This window comes from Musa acuminata, chromosome BXJ1-11 (assembly GCF_036884655.1).
Source record: "Musa acuminata AAA Group cultivar baxijiao chromosome BXJ1-11, Cavendish_Baxijiao_AAA, whole genome shotgun sequence".
Classification (NCBI taxonomy): domain Eukaryota; kingdom Viridiplantae; phylum Streptophyta; class Magnoliopsida; order Zingiberales; family Musaceae; genus Musa; species Musa acuminata.
This window is the reverse complement of record NC_088337.1, coordinates 4,297,042-4,316,613: the sequence shown is the minus strand read 5'-3', so window position 1 is coordinate 4,316,613 and position 19,572 is coordinate 4,297,042. Positions and strand designations below refer to the sequence as shown.

Here is a 19,572-nt window from a genome sequence, read left to right as displayed (position 1 = left end):
TTGGGCCAAAACTGATAATGTTTGGCCACCGATCGTCAAGCAGAAAACTCAAACCTTACTTTCTCTCTCTATATTATTTCCTCTCTCTCTCTCTTCACCTTTTGTCTTTTGATCATTGATTAGGGCTCCAAAGGCCCAATTGTTTAAGCCCACATATGGGCTGAACCCAACACTATGGAAAGAAATATGTAAAGAATTTATTGTAAAAGGAAGATACATATTTATATAGATGGTAAGAGAGACTTTTTTCAATTATGTGTTTAAATTATGCACTCAAATATGTGGTTGATCTTCAAATCATAGATTGATTGAGGATTAGAATACGTAAAGAATGCAAAGTTATCATTTTATATTTACCTATATCATATTCTTCTATCGTACTCTTGCAAGATTGAACTTTCAACAAGATGTTAATTTTGGATCGATGCAACTAAAATATCCTACGTACGAGAGACTTTGAGGGAGTTTGCTAGTTAGTCAGAAGTATAAACGTGAGAAATATGTAGCTGACGTTTGACAACTTGATCTTTAATAAAGTGGAAGTCAATGGCAATGTGTTTCATGCGTGAGTGAAATATTGGGTTGACACACAAATAGGTGGCATAAACATTATCATAGTATATTGTAGGAGTAGATTGGGAGTTGATGTCAAGTTCGTATAGTAGATTGATGATCCAGATGAGTTTTGTAGTAGTAGTAGTGATGACTCAGATTTCGTGGTTAATTTTGTGACTATATTTTATTTTTTAAAACTTCACCTGATTAGATTTGCTCCAAAGAAGATAATGTAAGCTGAATCATCAATATTGTCTGCCCAGTCAGCATCGATGAAAGCATGAAGATGAAGTAAAGTGTTTATAAAGGAGAAATCCATGATTGAGAATCATTTTAAGATATCACATAACACATTTTAGTGCAGACCAATGTATAGTGAAGGGTTGATAGATGAATTATGATAATTTATTGACTACAAATAAAATATCTGTGTGTTTGAGAGATAAATACTATTACAAGGAACCAAGTACTTATCGGTATTGTGTGGTATCTATATTAGCATTAACATCATATAATTTGAGCGACTTAATGGTGGAGAATGAGGTGGTGATTTCTGTGGTATTTTACATATTTATTTTTAATAATAAATCTTGAATGTATTTTTTTGAGATAGAAAAAGTTTATGAATATTATTTCTACTCCCAAAAAATAGTTTAAGGTTCTTAGGTCTTTGATGGATAATCAATTTACCAATTACTTAAGGAATTATTTTATCTCTATGGAATTATTACATGTGATGATAATATCATTCATATATATCAATAGATATATAATATATCTCTTTTGTTGTTATAGGAATAAAGAGATGTTAGACTTAAAATTAAAATCGATTAATATAAAAATTGAGCCAAGTTGGGTATACCAAACCCTTGGAGCTTGACAAAGTTCATAAACAATTTTTTGTAATCTAAATATCGTTTGGATATTAAGGGTGGATGAACCCAGAAGATTATTACTGCATACAGACATCTTTAATTAAGATTCCTTATAAAAAAATATTGTTAACATCTAATTGTCATATATACCAGCCTTGGGTGATAGCTAAACTCAAGATAAGTAGACTTGTCATTGGTTTAACAATTAAATTAAAATTAACATTTGGTTGTTGGTGAAACCCTTTGGCCACTAAACATGCTTTGTCTCCGACAATGGATCCATCTAGATTCCACTTAATTCGAAAGATTCACTTACACCCAATAATATTCTATGTGAGATGAGTTAGTACAAGGGTCCATGTGGCATTATAGAATCGAGCATCATATTCCTCACATATGGCTTTGCGTTAATGTGAAGATTTTTCGGCTTGGGTGATGATTGTGGGTTTAATAGGCTCAAGCAAAAAACTTGATATAGCATGAAGATCAAAGATTTGATGTGTTGTCATTTGATGTTGAGGCTTGGAGGTGTTATTAGGTTGTATTGAATGTATAAAAATTAGTGAAGAGTTGAATGACACGTACATGATCAGGTTGATGTACTTCATGTCACTTGGTTGAGAAAAAGACAAATATCATTATGGTGCTAAGGGTGTTATTTCATCGGACATTATAGAGTGAGTTGGTAGAGAGGTAGATGGAGAAGCTATAGAGATAGTAAGGAGTTGCTGAACTAGAGTGATCGACTAAAGGTTTAGAGAAGAATTATTGATTGATGTAGTGAGAGGTGTGCTTAAGAGGGTTTGAGGTATAGTCATATAAACCTAGTGTTTGATGGTTGTTGTAGTGGCTCATGTTGTTGAAAGAGCAAGATTTTAGAAAGAAAAGAAGCATGACATGATACAAAAATAGCATGACATGATACAAAAACTTTTTGAGTTCAAAGATCGTAGCATTGAAAAACATTATTTTCAAAGGAGTACCCACGAAGATGTAAGGCTTAAATCTTGGTGTTAACTTGTGTAAAGCGTAGAGGCGTAATCATGAATAATATAAACAACCAAATACTTTGAGTGATTGAAGATTTAGGGTTTTGTGAATTTCAAATGATGACTAGTGTTGTAGGATTGGGGTAAGCATGTGGTTAATGAGATAGATAATAGTTTGAAAGGCTATTGACTAAAAGGTTAATAGCATGGAGGCTTGGTGTAAGATGGTGAGACTAGTCTCAACTGTGTCGATATTTATGTTCAACAAAACTAATTAGTTGAGATGTGTGTAGTGGTGATTTGAGATATTATGTTCAATAAAACCAATTACTTAAAATAAACTATTTTAATAGTAGACTTGAAGAAATGCTCAACTACTTTTATAAAATGTGTAAAGAATGTTGTGACTAGATTTATGTTTGAAAGAATATAACCATGTTATTTAGTAAAATAATATAAAAATAATAAAAAAAATTAAAATGTACAAAGAAGGTGATTGAGTAGGGTCTCAAACATTAATGTAAATGATTTCAAGTGGTTTAGAGTAGGATATTATAGACATTTCAAAAGGTATTATGTGACTCTTATTTTAAGGTAAGTATCACAATAAGTTGCAATTCGACTTGGTTTGAAAGTTGGAATGGGGTATAGAGATTGTTGAATGAAGGATGTCAAGTAACCAAGACGACGATGTCACACATCAATTAGTGTAACAATAGAAGTAAGAGCAACTAACTAGGTGTTTTGTGAAGCTGACTACCACTCATAGATGTTGTATTTATTCTAGCCTCGGACCAAGGATGCCCCTATATATCATAAATATTATCTTTATAATAAGTGAGTCAACAAAGAATTCATTAGAGGTGTTATTTTATTTATAGAATTGAGAGATAGAAATAAGATTTTTTTTTATGTGAGGTACACACAAAATATTATCGAGTATAAAAGTGCTTGTGCCTGAATTAAGTATTGTGGAACCAGTACAAGTGATAGATATTTCATTATCGTCATTAATGATGATGTCTTCATTGCCTCTATAATCGATGTAGATAGATAAATCCTATAAATCAGAAATGATATGATGAAAAGTCTCAAAGTTAATAATCTAATTGTTTGGATAAACAGTTGAAGTAGTCATGATGTTTACTTGAATCTTGGGTCGAGATAAACAAAATTTTATTTTATGTCAAATTTTGTCACAAAGCTAATAGGTGATTGTTTACTAATTATTATTGTTGTGATGCTAGAATTGTTGATAGTTATAGTTGAAGTTATTTCCTGAGTTGTTTGGCTCTATGTATTGTACATATGCTCAAGAGGCATCTTGTTTAGTCCTTTATTAAAGTTTTTATTTCTTTAATTGTCTTTACCTTTGGATTTTTTATTTTGAGATGTGATAGTTAGTTATATCTTCCTCTCTTCTTGTTTCAAATATGTTTCATGATTAATCAACGTATCATATAGTTCTTTAAATGATAATGGTGAGTTTTATGCCTGAATTATTATTAACAGTTCCTTATATTTATCTCTCAAGCAATTGAGAGTATGAACAATAACTTTTTCATCACTAACGAGATGACTTATTAAAACCAAATCATCTATAATATCTTTTAGACTTTATATATAATTAGTAATCGTACTATCCTCTTATGTTGTTTTTATCATAGTAGATAAAAGACTTCGTATACGAGTACGAGAGCGATTGACGAGGATGGTTTATAACTTGGATATGCTTCTACTATAGTGTTGCACAAAGAGATTAGTGGAGTTATGGAGCCGACATGTGAGGCTTGAGTGACTTATAAAATTAGATATCTTGTCATAGCCATAACTTATGATCAAGATTTTTCATTGGGATGGGTTCTCCTAATATTTAGATTTTTTTCCGGTGGACAACTATGAGAGCTATCAATATAACATAATAAATCATATCCAAAGAGGAGATTGGTGAATTATGCTCGCCAAGATGTATAGTTGTCACCTTTGGATAGTTTGAAGGCGATTAGAGTTATTTCATTAATAGATATGAGTTCGGTAAGTTAAGATAAATGCTTGTTTCCTGAGGAAATAATAATTAGAGCATCAGAAGGAAGACATGCTAAAAAGATATTGTGATCTAATAAGAGAAATCCAAAACTAACTAATGATTTAGTTTGGATACAAACATGGTAGAGATCTAATCTATTGGAGAAGATCAAATGTGAGAAGTGCATAGAGGAGGATATGATCTGATGGAGGAGATCAAATATGAGAAGTACATAAGGGAAGATCTGATTTGATATGTGCAGAAGAGGTTAATCTCTTCCTTCCTCTCCTAAGTCATTCTCTTGATTGTAAGTGTTGATGGAGCAATTAAAAGGATGATGGTAGGTAATGGACTATCATTGAGAGGTCAACCATAGATCTGAGGCACCAGTAAGTTTGGTAGTTAATAAGAAGGGGATGAGAATACGAGTGAAAATGCTGAGTAGTAGGTAGGAGTAGAGGGAACGCCCACCAAGCAAAATTGCACGGTAATGAAGGACCACCGAAGAAGCTGGTCGATCACTAAAGGATGCTTATTAGATCAGTAAGGTGAAATAAATCTACTGGAAAGGAGTCACGCTAGGAGATCAGCAAGGAGGAGTTGTGCATCTTCATCTTTGATGCAATGCTAGAATCCAAAAGCATGAAGCATAAACCGAGAGTTATAAAGCAACAATAGGGAGGGCGAGGAAGAGCGAGCATTGCTTGAAGCAAGATGGCTTTGATACCATAAATAATTTATTATGAAAATGATTTCATTCATTAAGGTAATACATATTTATACAGGTTGTGAGGGAGAGATTTCCCTCAATCATATGTCCAAATCATGCATTCAAATCATGTACTCAAATCTATGATTGATTGAAAGGTTTTTAGAACACAAATTATGTAACTTAACAACAAAAAAAAAATAAAGTTACTATTAACTCTGACTTTGTACCTTTATCTAAAACTATAATAGGAGAGAAATAGAACAAGAATTCTGCCAAACGAAATAAATCCTTGATTCAAGCATATAATACTACTACCCAAACATGTCTTCATATCAAAGAGAGAGATCGATGCCTAGTTGATGACGTCCTTGTAGTTCTTGAATTCGAGCATGACCTTGGTGTCACCAAGGTGCTCCACTATGTCGACATACTCCTCGTACTACGTTAGGCAGTTGTTTAGCTTTGGCCAACCAACCTACCTCTCGTGTAGCTTATAGATAAAGGTCGAAGTCTCCATGGCATTCTTGGCCGCATGGTCGTGGATGACTACTGTGGCCTCACTCTTCAAGTTTAACGATAGCGCTTTGAAATTGAAATATATCTTAATTCGAATTAAACGGGTCATTATATTGAGGGCAAATTCAAAAAAAAAAGTTTATATCTTTAAGAAATTCTCATGTAGCGCTCCAATTTTAAAAAATTCTGGTAGAGCACCGTTGGTCATGTGAAAATATCATTTTCCTCTGCCTTGATTAGATCCATAGATGCCCTCGCCTCATCGTATTGCCCATACCTTTGCAGACCCCATTAGTCACACCCCCTCCTTTCTCACCCGCGATTGACGATGAGGGGAGCCTACAGGAAATGATGAGAGTGTCCCTCTCCTTCCTCCCTTGTGAGCGATGACGAGGTTGCATAGGCCACCCCTTCTCTTTTCTCGCCCATGGTCGATGGTGTGAGAAGGGGCCTATGGGTGACGATGAAGAAGTTCAACTTCCCCTCCCTCCTTCCACCCATATGATTGATAGTAAGGGTGCATGGGCCATCCGCTCGCCCTCCTCGCCAGTGGTCGATAGCGAGGAGGCTTGTGATGGCGTGAGGGGGCCTACAAGCAATAGAGGCAACTACTGGAGTCTAATGAGGGTGAGGCCTCTATGCACAACTGCACCTATGCCACGAGCAATGGGCAATTATTCGAGATTAAGGGGTAAAGGGGGAGGTTAAGGGCGTTAATAGGGCGAAGGCGCAACCAAGAGTTAGGCAAAGGTTAGTGGACAATAAAGGTAAAATTATTATTTTTTTAAAAGGGACACTCTATAAGAATATCTCAATGTTAGAGCATTATTTAAAAATTTTAATATATATATATATATAATTTTTTTAAAAAAAAGCCCCAAACTTTAAGAATTTCCTATAAGCGCTCTTTGCTGCATAAAAAATATCATTTTGCCTCTACCTCCATTGGACCCGTCATTGCCTCCACTAGCCTCACCCCTTGCATATCTCGTCTACAACCCTTATACAAGAAAGGAGAGGGTGTGGGAGCCACCATCACTGCTCGCACCCCTTGCGTGAGGGCTTGCTACATGTAGCTCTTGTCATCATCACTTGTAACCCTCATGTGAGGGCCTACAAACCTAAGCCCAAACCTAGCCACCCTCCTCCAATTCGCACGAGGCCACCTCCCACCTGCCCACCTATTGGGTCTCGCCATTACCACCTCTATGAATCTTGTCGGATACATCATCGCCTCCGCATGCGTCCAACAATGTTCTGTAGGGTTCATAAAGATAATGATAACCATCACATCCCCTCCTTCCTCACATGAAGATCGTAAGCAAGCACGACAAGGATAGTGCAAGACGAAGACAACAATAAGTCTAGACCAAGGGCAAATAGTCATTTATAGAAAAAAGGAGTGTTTTGTAAACTTTTTTAAAGCTGGTGCATTCTATGAGAAATTCTCAAAATTAAATTTTTTTAAGAAATATATATATATATATATATATATATATATATATATATATATATCAATTTTAAGCAAAACTTTTTTATATTTTTTTTCGAATGATATCTCCCATTTCAAAATTTTCATTTGCTCCCTTTTTTTTTTTAATACACTAAATGGCTCTCTCATCTTTCAATAAAATAATTCGCGTCCACGCTCTATGGACCAACTCGACAGATTGATCTGCACAGTTGTCTTGTTCGGACCATTTCTCAAGTAAATTATTTTATAACGTGTAGATCAATTCATCATATTGGACCGATGTACAGACTATAAATGGAATTTGATTTGCTGAAAGCGTAAGAAGGATATTTAGGATATTAGAGGAAAATAAGAAACCAAATGAAAAAAAAAAAAAAACATATTTTTCAGAATATATATATATATATAATTATATAATTTAGAATATTTTAGCCATCATCAAGTTCTGTCCTTTGTCTATTCATAGTCCTCATGGAGCAAAGAGAGAACGAGGATTCCAGCCTTGCAAGCCAAAAATTAAGATATTTTGGTCAATCCATATCAGGTTTGGGCGTCAAGACCACCACAAGGACATAGTCCCATAGCCGGTCAGAATCAAAGTTGTATTAAGAGTTTTGGACCACCCAGCTAATTCTCTATTCCATCCATCACAACCAAGCATTGAAATAGATTGCAAAAGAAATATATGGAAAATAAACAAAATCAGTGTCGGTAAGAGTTCTTCCCCTTGCTAAAGAGGAGGAGACCTCTTACAAGAAACATACGGATGAATAAGAAGAAGAAGAAGAAGAAGAAGGAAAGAAATTTATATGGAAAGAAAGCTACTCCCATGTCTCGATCAAATCTTCTGTATTCCTGCATGATGTTCTTACAGTATTGGCAATCTGAGGACGTTTACAGTGAGAAAACCAGAATTCTTGGAGGCCAAAACCTCAGACCGCAAGTTCAGGAGCTTCAGGATCAACCGAAGCTCGGCAGACGGGGCAGTCCAAGTGAGTAGCCAGCCACATATCTATGCAATCCACATGGAAAACATGCAGACATCTGGGGAGGAACCGCCCCTTCTCCCCCTCCTTGAGATCCATCAGGCACACCGAGCAGTTGAGCTTCTTCTGCGCCGTCGAGTAGGCGAAGACCGGCAGCGCCGAGAGGACATCCCGACCGGCGCCACCGCCGGCTGTCCTGCTGGTGTTGGCTGCGGTGCTAGAGCTCCGCAGCCTGGAGGTGGCGGCGGCGGTACTGGTGGCAGCAGCTGCAGTCCGGTCGCCGGGCGGAGGATCACATGTGGATCTGAGGCAGGAGTACGAGATGGCAAGCAATATGACCGTGCAGAAGATCCACAAGATGATCAAGAAGAGAGCAGGCATTCCTTGGCAGCCACCATTCAGAGCAGACTGGTGGTTTCTGGGAGACCCCGAGATGATGTTTGTTTATAGAGTTGTTGAGCATCACCAGAGGAGAGAAGACTTGCTGCTTGACCTTGTGAATGTGTTGCTGCATGTCAATTAACTTGCCAAGCCCACCTGGTATTTAATATCACCCGCAATTAATCAAACCCTATGCCAATTCACCTTGGTTAATTCCCACCTCATCGGTCGTTGGGTGGTCCTGCGGATGTGATGTTAAGTGGTGCAATTCCTGGTGTTAGCTACTAATAAAATCCTAATCCTAACTTGTTAATCATGTATATATATACATATATACATGTTTGGTAGGAGAAGAATCAACAAGTCCGGTGATGACATGAGGGGTCATTAATGAACTTAGAAAGCAACTCCACTAGCGACGAGATGGGGACGAAGAGGAGTCACACGCAGTACAGGAGAATCCAAGATTAAAGCTTGTCCTCAATGTTGCAACATGGAACCTTCCGCCTTCGTGTCGTTGTATAAGACTCCGTAACGTTGACGCCAAACCATTGACGTGGGAACCGTCCGCCTTTCATCCTCGTGACATATAAAAACTCGAAGATAAGGTTCTCCATCGATTTCATTGTTGGCGTGGGCCACGGCCTTCGTGGTCTCCACTCTGCGATCCTATTGGGGCTTGACACGTCAGCAACGATAGATATACCCTGCTTCGTGGGTTTCATATCCCTGTGAAGCCGGTCATGATGAACCTGCCCCCATTAATTATTGGGTTGGTATAGGGGAATCGTCTACCCACAAAACAATTTTCTTTTGGGATAGAAGAAAGGGGGAAAACCCAAAGAAATAATTGCAAATATCTCATCGAGAAGATCTCACCCTGAAGAAGGTGAACGATGTGGTAGATGCAGCCGAGAGACTCGGCATGGAAGGTCCACAAAAACATGATATTTCGAAGCACCTACTTTGCCAACGGAGTGAAGACTCCACATGCAGCCAGATTTTAGACACTTAACTATGGAGGATCAACAGTAGCTCTACAAAGAGGTCAAGAGGCGCATGAACTCAAGTGCCTGTCGTCGATGCACCGAACATGGAAGCAGTGGGAGGCGCCGCACCATCACGCCGTCGTCGAACTCCTTTAGACGCACAGCGCAGTCATTCTTCCCTCCCACGTCTGCACGAGATCCTTTTGCGGCTGAGCCCACGAGGCAACGGTGTGGTGGTGGCGGGACTCGGCCGCTACAATGACGGCCTCCCGCGGAATGACCAGGTGGTGATCTTGTTCTTCCGACAGTTCTTCATGGAGTGACAGACCCAAGCAAGGATGCCATATCAGAAGATAGCTGCAAACATTAATGGCCAATATTATGATGGCGACGGTGTTATGGTGATCTCCCATATTGGGCCAAAAGATGGATGTTTGAAGTATTGGAGACGGAAGAGCTCAGACAAGGGGTGGAAGATGTAAGTAGAAGATGACTAGATTCAAAGGACAGTACAACTCGGAATCATTTGAGGTCATCTCTCACCATTCAAAGCATATAGGTGGCGGACACTTTGGTTAACACGTTGATCGATATCTCAGTATCATATGTCGACATCTTAGTATCATATGTCGACACCTTGATCAATATCTTAACATCATATAATTCATATCTCATATCACATTATGACACCTTAGTGTCCTGTGACCAACACATGATTTGCACGAGGATGACAATTATACCACAATAACATGGTCGAGGGAATCAGTAAGACGTTACTATTGATAGAAATGAAATACAATAGATCTTGACTGTTATCAACTATATCCTGAATTTAGTATGACATTAACACAATTGAGTTCGAGATAAATGTACAATCCCCCATGATTGACCTCGATCATAGGAATAACGATCCAGAGAGTCTATTATAAAAAGGCTCTCTAGATATGTTCGCTAAACACTCTTGAATACTACTCTCAAGTCTCGTCCGAACTCTTCGAACTCCAGACTAACTTAAACATCGAATGAGATATTTATCAAAGTGATATTGTCATAGTTTTGCAAGGATTGATATTCACAGAGTTAGATAAAAAAGTCATTGGTCAAGATTGAAATGAGATGAACATGGAAGAATGTCTAGATTAACTCCAAATCAATATCCGAGTAGACAATCAATTTTGAATTGACCTAACATGTACTATCTACATGACTTCAAACAACCAATTATATCCAGAATTGGGCTTTGAAGAGGTAAAGCTTCATTTGTTCTCATTAACGTAATTTACATAAGCACAAACTTGATACTTTCTGAAATATGATTCAGACAGTGATGCCTTGTGTTCTTTTGTTTTCCTCTATGAGGCACTAATGAAGGATCACTGTACTTATTTCTTCTATTCTCAATGTCTTAACCTACGTAGCACAATCGACTACTGACCATTGAGAGCTGAAGCTGACAGCATGTTGTAGATCTCATTTAAGTAGTCAAAAGAATCATTGGAAATTAAGAACGTCGTTTGGAACAGTTGTAGCTTCCAAATGCTAGACTGCATAGTTTGGAAGCGTAGGACATGCTCTTGCAATTCAACCTCTCATATCACAAGAATCAAGTGTCTCATGAAGTAATAAACGACCAAAAAATACTAAACAATATGGTGAGAATAGTAATGGTTTTGATAGACATGTTAGAGTTCCATATTCATGTTTTCTTTACCCTAAAGCGCACTTGCCTAGTAGTAATTGTATGCATTTGTTCTACCGCAAAGTGCATTAGCAAGTAATTGAGTTCTAGTGCTACTCCTTTACCCCGAAATGAGACCTTCGTCGTCGCAATCCCAATTGATTTTTTGGAAATTATATAAAAATTATCATATTCCTCGATCAAATCTGGTCTGATTATGAATTGACATCTCTAAGCTAAACTAAAAGGTAGAGTCGGACGAGTAGGAAAGTTTCGGTACGTATGAAGGTAATTGAGGGCGTCCACGAAACAATCGTATGAGGTGGTGGTGATCGACGATTTGTTCATGCGACAACGAGACCTTACAACGCCATGGCCCGGCAAACCGGGCAGCTCGTGTGAGACCTCAACCACACGTCGATGCAGTCCACATGGAAAAGATGTAGACACCTGGCCAGGTGACGCACCTCGTCTCCGTCCCGAAGCTCCGTTATGCACACAGCGCACTGTTGCTTCTCGCGGGTGGCGGCCGCCGAATAGATGTGAGCGGGCATCAGTACTGAGAGCAGCTCCGGGTCGAGGCCATAGGGAGAAGGGGCGGCGGTGGTCACAGATCCGGAGATGTTATCGTTCGTGGTGGTTCCGCGATTCCGCCAACGAGCCCACCACTCCTTCAAGGAACTCAGGACGCAGGGGATGCAGAAAGCAGATAGCGCCATCACTGCAATGAGGCACAGTATGAAGACGACGCCGAAATCTTTCGCCATAGACTTCCTCAGTTCCTCTTGCTCAGGGGAAGAGGAATCCTGCAGCTTGCTTTGATGACTCCTCATAGTTGCCGCTGACATTGTTTTATTATGGAAGATGGTCGATTAGCTTAATAAATTATATGCAGATGCCAGCAAATTCTCGTTTGCAAGGAATGCATCCCAACACAGAAGTCAGCGAGTCCTTTTTCGTTGGGCTACATAAAAATGTCAAGTTTTGAATGTTTCTGCTCTCTCTCTCTCTCTCTCTCTCTCTCTCTCTCTCTCATGCATTATGATCTAAGTAGATTATTCATGCTACAGTACTAAGTTAATTATGTTCGCTAGCAGGAGAATGTTTGAAGCTTCCTTGTCATCCTTATCGTCTTTTGAGTTTGTGATGGAGAATATTAGAGTCAATGTTCTGTTTCTTATGGTGCTACCTCGGTGAACGTTTTAACCTACATGAAAGAACGCACAGGATTCCTACACGCTCTTATTTCGAAGTATGGAGGTATTCCATTATATATATATATATATATATATATATATATATATATATATATATATATATATATATATAATACACCATTCTTGGAAGGTTTGATCAAGACAATAATCACCGTTCGATGTTCTGACTTTGGGATGCACCAACTCCATTTCTTTCTCGCAGTCATACTATGTCAAGTGATAACATTTAAAAAGGCACCCCGGTGGGGTATTAGTTCATTCTATGACTCAGCACTACAGACGAATAAATTAGATCCGGTGCTATGTACCAGCATAGGATGAATCTGAATCCTTCTCCATTAGATAATAACTACACTGCTTATTTGGATTCATTCTGCCAAAGGCCTTATCAAATGATAAATGTGATTTGTACGATCAAGTTGTATCTCTCTAGTTTTCTTTTGACTCTTTGTTCATTGTAACCCAGTACAGTATAGCACAATGATCTGATCAAATATATCAGTTCACAACATTTAAGAATTGCAAGATCAAAGTGTCAGGAGTTTGATTCTGAATCAGCTGTGTCAAGAATTTCATCAACTATAAGCATGTATTGGTGTGTGTTCTTCTATGCGCACGAATGTAGAGGAAGAGGTTTTGGAGATGTCTTACAGTATTCAACCAAAGAAATGAAACAATTAGTGGAACACAGCCATGGGTTAATGCATGTATCAGCAAACACAAGTAGAACAATATGCACGTATCGGAGACTGATTCATGCGAAACACAAGCTGATGCATGCAGCAACGACGACGAGGTTTCATTTATCATGCAGGATCTGTATATATCAGATAGAATAGATACGGCGTATACAACATCTTAAGCTACAAGACCAATCTCAAAACCTTGTTCAAGATCTTCTGCTTCTTCTAACATCAATTCACTCTGAATAGAGGCGAAGCATCGATCATACTGCGTCCTCCAAGTCGGGAGCTGTAGTTTCGATGGCCGAGCGGCAGATGGGGCAGGTGGAGTGCGACTGCAACCACGTATCGATGCAGTCGGCATGGAACCTATGGTTGCATCTTGGAAGGAGCCGCCCTCTCTCCGCTTGTTTGAACTCCGCTAAGCACACACTGCACTCCAGCTTCTCGTCGCCATCCATCGAGAACACAAAGATCGGTAGCGACGCAAGCGTCGCGGGATTAGGTCGGGCGTTTCGAGCTGAGCTGGCTCCATGGGGAGGGCCGACCGTGGAGGTTTCATTCAAGCGCAGAGACTTCCAGCTGCAAATGATCCGGCACATGTAATGGCACAAGAGAAGGATGAGGACGACGCAGAGGATGGCGAGAAGAGGGTACAAGACGTGGCCGCGGCCACGGTTGAGCCAGCTGGGAGAGCCTGCAGCAGTCGTAGGGGGAGCGCTACTCAGGCTTGCTCCGCTGAAGCTTGCCATCTTCCTCTGCAACAGGAGGACGGTGTAGTTGACGTGGTGGAGGAGGAGAAGAAGGAGGAAGAAGAATAGATGCAGATGCCGATCTTGACGAGGCAAGCCAAACTGTCTGACCTCAGGCCATACATGGCCCACGCGTGGATTCTGGCTCTTCTCTTCTATCTAGGGTTGTGCGCAGCTGAAGCGCATCACATGGGGGTGCCACAATCCATTTCTTTTTTCTTGGACGACATGGATACATATGTTTTCTTTTCTTATTTTAGTATAGATTCGGAGCATCTATTTTGTCGTGTATAAGAGCAAGAGACCACAGTAGGTTTTTTTGGTCAACTGACTGGCAGCCGACGTGTCATTGAACAGTGAGGACGCTGCCCTACGGATGGGAAGTGGCGACCATCAGATACGCCATTCATGTACCGATACGTCGTCAAACGCGAGATTGGTAGTAGAGCAAGTCGTCGACGTGGGCTTGCTCGAAAATGTGAGTCGAACTCTCCGCTTGACATCATCACGACTTCAGCTAAGGATTAAACTATGTCATGTTGGGGCAATCCGGGTTGGGGATTGATTGACTGGGCCGTAGTGGAAACTTGCTGCAGAGCTTTGAGGCCTCGAAGAGACAACCGAGACGAAGAGAAGAGACACCAATCTAAGATTTTTATTCGTCGCCAGCATCATCTCTGGATTTGGTTACAAGATTATAGATCACATGCGTATAAAAATCATACATAGATCTAATATTATCGGTAGGACAGGCAAGGATCATCGCTTTAGGTGTTGGATAGTTTTAGTAATTTACTCAGATTAGTATATATATCAATATATGAAACACTAATACATATCGATGTTTAGAGAAACAGAGTAAGGAGTGATGGATGAAGAATAAAAAGAGAAAGAAAAAGGAGACGTAGAGGAAGAGGAGAAAGAAGCCTAAGAAGGAAAAGGATAACGTAGAAGAGAAAAGAAGAAGAAGAGGTGGTGGAGGAATAGGAATAAAGAGAGAATGTATGGGCGAAAGAAGGAAGAGGAGAATGAAATGAGCCCATAGTGTAAGCAAAAAAAAAGATTATACTATGATTGTAATCAAAAGTATGGTAAGTCGAAAACAAAAGTTAAGTAACTCTTGAACATGATAATCAATAAGAAATATTGGATATATCGTAAATCTAAACTAAACTCTTATTCTTGTCTCTTTCTATTTTTAGGACCACGATAATTGATGGAGTAGGGATTTATTGGAAGGTTAGAGAAGAAATATATGATCTTATTATCTCTAAAAATTCTTGTCTATATATATATGCAAGAGCAGAAAGTTGAAGAAAGATAATTAAGAAAGTCTATCATATCAAAGTCATCTCCTAAAATATCTTAACATAGGTGGACTTCTTTTATACTGACCGATAAACTTAATTAGAACCTGAGTATCTCTTAACCAATTAATTGGGATCGTAAAATCTATTATAAACTTAGATTGTCCAAAGCAAGCGTGAGGTTTAGCTTCTGAAGTAGTTATCGTTTATTTATCATCTATTGTATTATTAAGATTTAATGATCAAAGATGGACGACGATAATTAGAAAGTTGCAAAAGAAAGTGAAGATGTATGATCAAGTGTTCATTCATGTTCCGAACATCCAACCTAATTCTCCTTTATTTGTTTATTCTTCTTCGTTGCTACTCGTTCAAGTGAAACATCTCAGTTGATGGTTAAAACATGGATCTCATCATGCTACGACATGGTAGACGCTATCATAACGACAACAGGGACATGACATCTAATACCCCAACACATCTGAGATTGCAGAGATAATGACATACGGTGGGACAAAAGGCTCAAAGCCATCCCACGTTCCCCCCCTCCCTTCCTCTTGCCCTCATCACAAACAGTAATGAGAGATCTATCTCAGCGACCCACGCAACTAAGGAGCGATAAATTTTACCTTCAGTTAGAGAGAGAAGCAATGTTGCATGTAAACATAGGTCTGCTAAGCTAAGGTTATTGTAAGTTGGTAGGTCACGAGAAAGGGACTCTCTCTTAGGGCCCTCTCAAGTGGACGCACCAATCTTGTTCTCATGCACAAACGCATGCGACAATGAATGCATGCAGACCAAGGGAATTAAAAGGTGTGCGTGGAGGTGCCACTGCACTTATTATTATGCCAGGCATGGCATGCAATGTTGCCTCCCCTCCCCTCCCCTCCCCTCTCTTCCACGCCTTGAAACTTCTATCTATCTATTTATGTCCAAAATAAATATTAAGAACAGTCTTCCATTTGTTAAGATTGTTGGGTATGATCCATTGTATACAGTGGTCAATGTACCACCGCTCAGGGAGTCAAACCGGGCCCATGAGATGGCCGGGCCCCACAGAGAGCACCGATGGTAATTTTTCGTTCACTGGCCATGTCTTTGCTATCAACCTCGCAAGTGAGGTACGGTTCCACCCACACATAGCGTTTCCCGATTCTCCTACAAGCGGGACGAACCCTGCAACGGGTCCGACAACGGTGGCTTTTAGGTAAATAACGTCGATCGTAAGGGCGTTCATGCGACCTTCCTGCCTTAAATGAGACACGGGGGTTTCGGAAGCCCTTCGCCTTGCGCCTCTTCGTCTCCCTTGGGAGGAAGCAAGATGAACAAGTTTCCAGTTTTTCCGATGACGCCGGAGGCCAACCACTACAGCGACTACGGCTTCGATCCCCAGATGGACTACTTCCAGGTATGAACGCGCTGCTGCCTCCTTCCTCTGCTTTCGTTGCATTGACTCTTTCTTCGCCGGCGTGTTTTTGATGGGTGTGTGCTTTGCCTGCCCTGAGGAGAAGGTGCTGGAGGAGGCACGGCGGCACTCGAAGCGCAGTGACCCGCGCCCGCTCGACTCCCTCCACTGCAAGCTCCAGAAGCCCATCTCCAAAGACGACGCCAAGTCCAAGAAGCGCCGCCGCGGTTGGTGGAAGTCCGCCTTCCTCTTCTGGAGGCGTCCCAAGGTCAGCTCCGAAGCCGACGAGCAGCGCCGCTCGCAGCAGCGGCCCCACAACGCCCACCGGTCGGCGGTCTCGGGACCCATATACGCGACGGAGAGCTGCGGCGGGGGGCGCCGCACCAGCCGCCCGAGCTCCGGCCCGCTTACGGCGGCGGAGGTCGGCGCTGACGCGGCGGGGCTTGCCTACCTCAGCCTCAGGGACCTCAGCTTCGTCGACGGCCGCCGCGCCTCGACCCACGCCGCGGTCCCACCGGCGATGCCCATCTACCTCGTCACCTGAATGGGTCCGCAGCAGCCGTGCGCCTCCTCCTTTTTGCTTTTGCCCTGTCAGGCTCTCCTTCTGTGGGCCTCCTGGTGGTAGACCTCGTAACAAAGATTGCATTTTCCATACCCAATCGGAAAGGCGAAGGCTCGCAAAAAGGCTAGCTTTTTATCTTAATGTTGCTTCTCCTCGGAATCGATGGTAGCTTTTCCCTTTCCATGGTCTTTCTTCTCGACCTCGCGTTTAATCTCTTTGATGTGAGAAGAACTGGGACCATCAATGAGTGCGGTGAGACGGACGTTATTCTCACCTCGAGTGAGCGCAACCATCGCCGTGATCGCAACGTTGTTCGGTCATTAATCGCCCTTATAACTAACTAAGCTCGTGTTTGGTTCGGCGCGATGCGAAGGCGTTGCAATTTGGCAGTTTCTGAGTGTTTTTTTGTTTTTGACATAATGCCATTATATTATATTTATATGTTTTATTGCAAAAAAGAGAGGTATATATATGTATTATTCAACAAAAAAAAAGTGAGAAAAATAAGAAAAAAAACAGGGGTTGAATTATTCGAGTAATTCATACGCCATATCGCGTTCTGCAAGTGCAAGTGCGTTAATGATGTGTCCGTCTTTCCAGTATCACGTCACAAGAGAAGTCGGACATGGCATGGCATGGCAGGCTTTTGGACTTGAATAATAGAAATGTATATGATGGACGACGAAGTGTAAGTAAGAGATTGGAGTCGTTATGGGCGCGTTGTCGACAAGAGGCGTGCGCTAAACAAAAGTAGCATCGTCTTGTGTTTGGGTTATGATCTGTAATCAATGATCGTGTTATATTTAACAGCGACAAGCTTACGAGATTACCTGTCTCTCTGGTAAAGCAATCCCACTAACAAGTCCTTGCAAGCCAAGAAATCTCATCAGCTTTAAGTTTTTCTCTTTACTCGGAAATGTATCTTATTATTACACGAATTTTATAAAGGGCAAATATTATCATATACAAGCATTACATCCAATATCTTGTTTATAGCTTTATATATGATAAAGCGATTGAGGCTTGTGCTAGGGACATTGAAGTACATGAAAAATATCACACACACCATAGCCAACAAATGCATAGGTCAACAATGCTACAGTGATGACAAGGTTGGGTTTGCTATCAAGAGGGGAGATTAGTGACGAGGATGATCATGACGATGGATATCCAAGAGCATTTATCTTATTACAATTGCAAAGTTCAACGACCACTATAGTGATAACCGGAGGAATGTTGAGCGATCGACGTCGCACTTAAACTAGAGGGTGTAGGTGAGGGGCGTGCTAGTGGTGGCATGGCAAGTGACAACAAGGGCAAGTAAGGTTTCATCACGTTAACGAGACAATGGTTAAGGGTTTTTTTTTAATAGAATAAATAAAATAAAGGTGCTAATAGGAAAAACGGGAAATTAATGATTTTTTTTTTGCGGAATTTATTTTTATAAAAATATATTATTAAAAATTAATGGAACGAGTACATCCATGTCACCTTCCTGCCTTCCACGTAGATGACCGTCAACTTCTACCGACAGGCGCAGGCAGGCAAAGCACGTTGACCGAAACGAGGGTTCTCTCGTCAAAGGAAATAAATGAGCCTGGGTTGGTCGGTGCCAACTACAGGACCCAAAACAGCAGAAGGAAGAGACGTTTACAACGCTGAAAGGTATACAGAAATCCATCAAAATCTCCCGTACAGATATGAGACTTCATTTTTCCGACGTCTGAAACCTCTGACGACGCTTCCTCACACTGATGTAATAAGGACACTGCACCAAGTTTTGACCGCCATGGATCGGTAGCTCGGATGAGACGAGAATAAGTCGTCATGGATGCTGTAGGTTATACCTTGATCTGGGCGAAAATGGAGGCAATCTGCTGTAGAATATACCTTGAACACCATCACATTTAGTGATCCAAGACGGTGTTCGAGATTAGTGAGACCGAAACCTTAAATCCAACGGTTGGATGATGCATCCAACAGTTGTAAGAGGAGAGAAGGATGTATCTGAGTCTTTTTTTTTGTTTTGGTAAGACTCCGAGTTAACCTCTCAAACTTTTTGCTAACTTAATTAATCGATCCTTTAGTTTAAGAATAGATCATTATTAGAATTAAACAACAACAAATTCATACATCATAACATCATCGACAACCCTTATCCAGCCAAAATTACAGGAAATTATTTGTATAAATATTTGATTGTTTGTTTTGGGCGATGGGTATACCGTATGATTTTATTTTTTTGGAACATGTGAGTTGTAGAAGATACTTCTAAAGATAAGAGAGACCTGGTGGACTTATGAGCTCTTGATTCTCATACTTCTCAACTAATATTGGGATTAAATGACCTTACCCTCAAAGGCGCCTTTTGGAGCTCACATGCTCTGAAAGGATAAAATCATGTGAATACGCTCATTGCTCAAAGCGAATAATTCCTCGCGAGCTTACGAACTACACCAATGGTC

The 19,572-nt window shown here is 40.4% G+C and overlaps 3 protein-coding genes across 3 annotated transcripts; 1 reads left to right on the top strand and 2 right to left on the bottom strand.

Annotated features, from left to right (window-relative positions):
- Positions 1-8,079: 8,079 nt before the first annotated feature.
- On the bottom strand, positions 8,080-8,514 carry LOC135596390 (RING-H2 finger protein ATL17-like). The gene has a single exon (XM_065088448.1). The coding sequence runs from the start codon at positions 8,512-8,514 to the stop codon at positions 8,080-8,082; it is 435 nt and encodes a 144-aa protein (XP_064944520.1).
- A 3,029-nt stretch (positions 8,515-11,543) lies between these two features.
- LOC103970897 (RING-H2 finger protein ATL39-like) lies at positions 11,544-12,014 on the bottom strand. The gene has a single exon (XM_009384815.2). The coding sequence runs from the start codon at positions 12,012-12,014 to the stop codon at positions 11,544-11,546; it is 471 nt and encodes a 156-aa protein (XP_009383090.2).
- A 4,380-nt stretch (positions 12,015-16,394) lies between these two features.
- LOC103970464 (uncharacterized) lies at positions 16,395-17,288 on the top strand. The gene is made up of 2 exons (XM_009384244.3): positions 16,395-16,548; positions 16,652-17,288. The coding sequence occupies exons 1-2, from the start codon at positions 16,396-16,398 to the stop codon at positions 17,087-17,089; spliced, it is 591 nt and encodes a 196-aa protein (XP_009382519.2). The 5' UTR covers position 16,395; the 3' UTR covers positions 17,090-17,288.
- The last annotated feature ends 2,284 nt before the right edge of the window (positions 17,289-19,572 follow it).

Coding starts and splice junctions, on each gene's coding strand:
- LOC135596390 (XM_065088448.1), bottom strand. CDS start 8,514: ATGCCTGCTCTCTTCTTGATCATCTTGTGGATCTTCTGCACGGTCATA.
- LOC103970897 (XM_009384815.2), bottom strand. CDS start 12,014: ATGAGGAGTCATCAAAGCAAGCTGCAGGATTCCTCTTCCCCTGAGCAA.
- LOC103970464 (XM_009384244.3), top strand. CDS start 16,396: ATGAGACACGGGGGTTTCGGAAGCCCTTCGCCTTGCGCCTCTTCGTCT. Junction 16,549..16,651: donor CCCAGATGGACTACTTCCAG/GTATGAACGCGC, acceptor CCTGAGGAGAAG/GTGCTGGAGGAGGCACGGCG.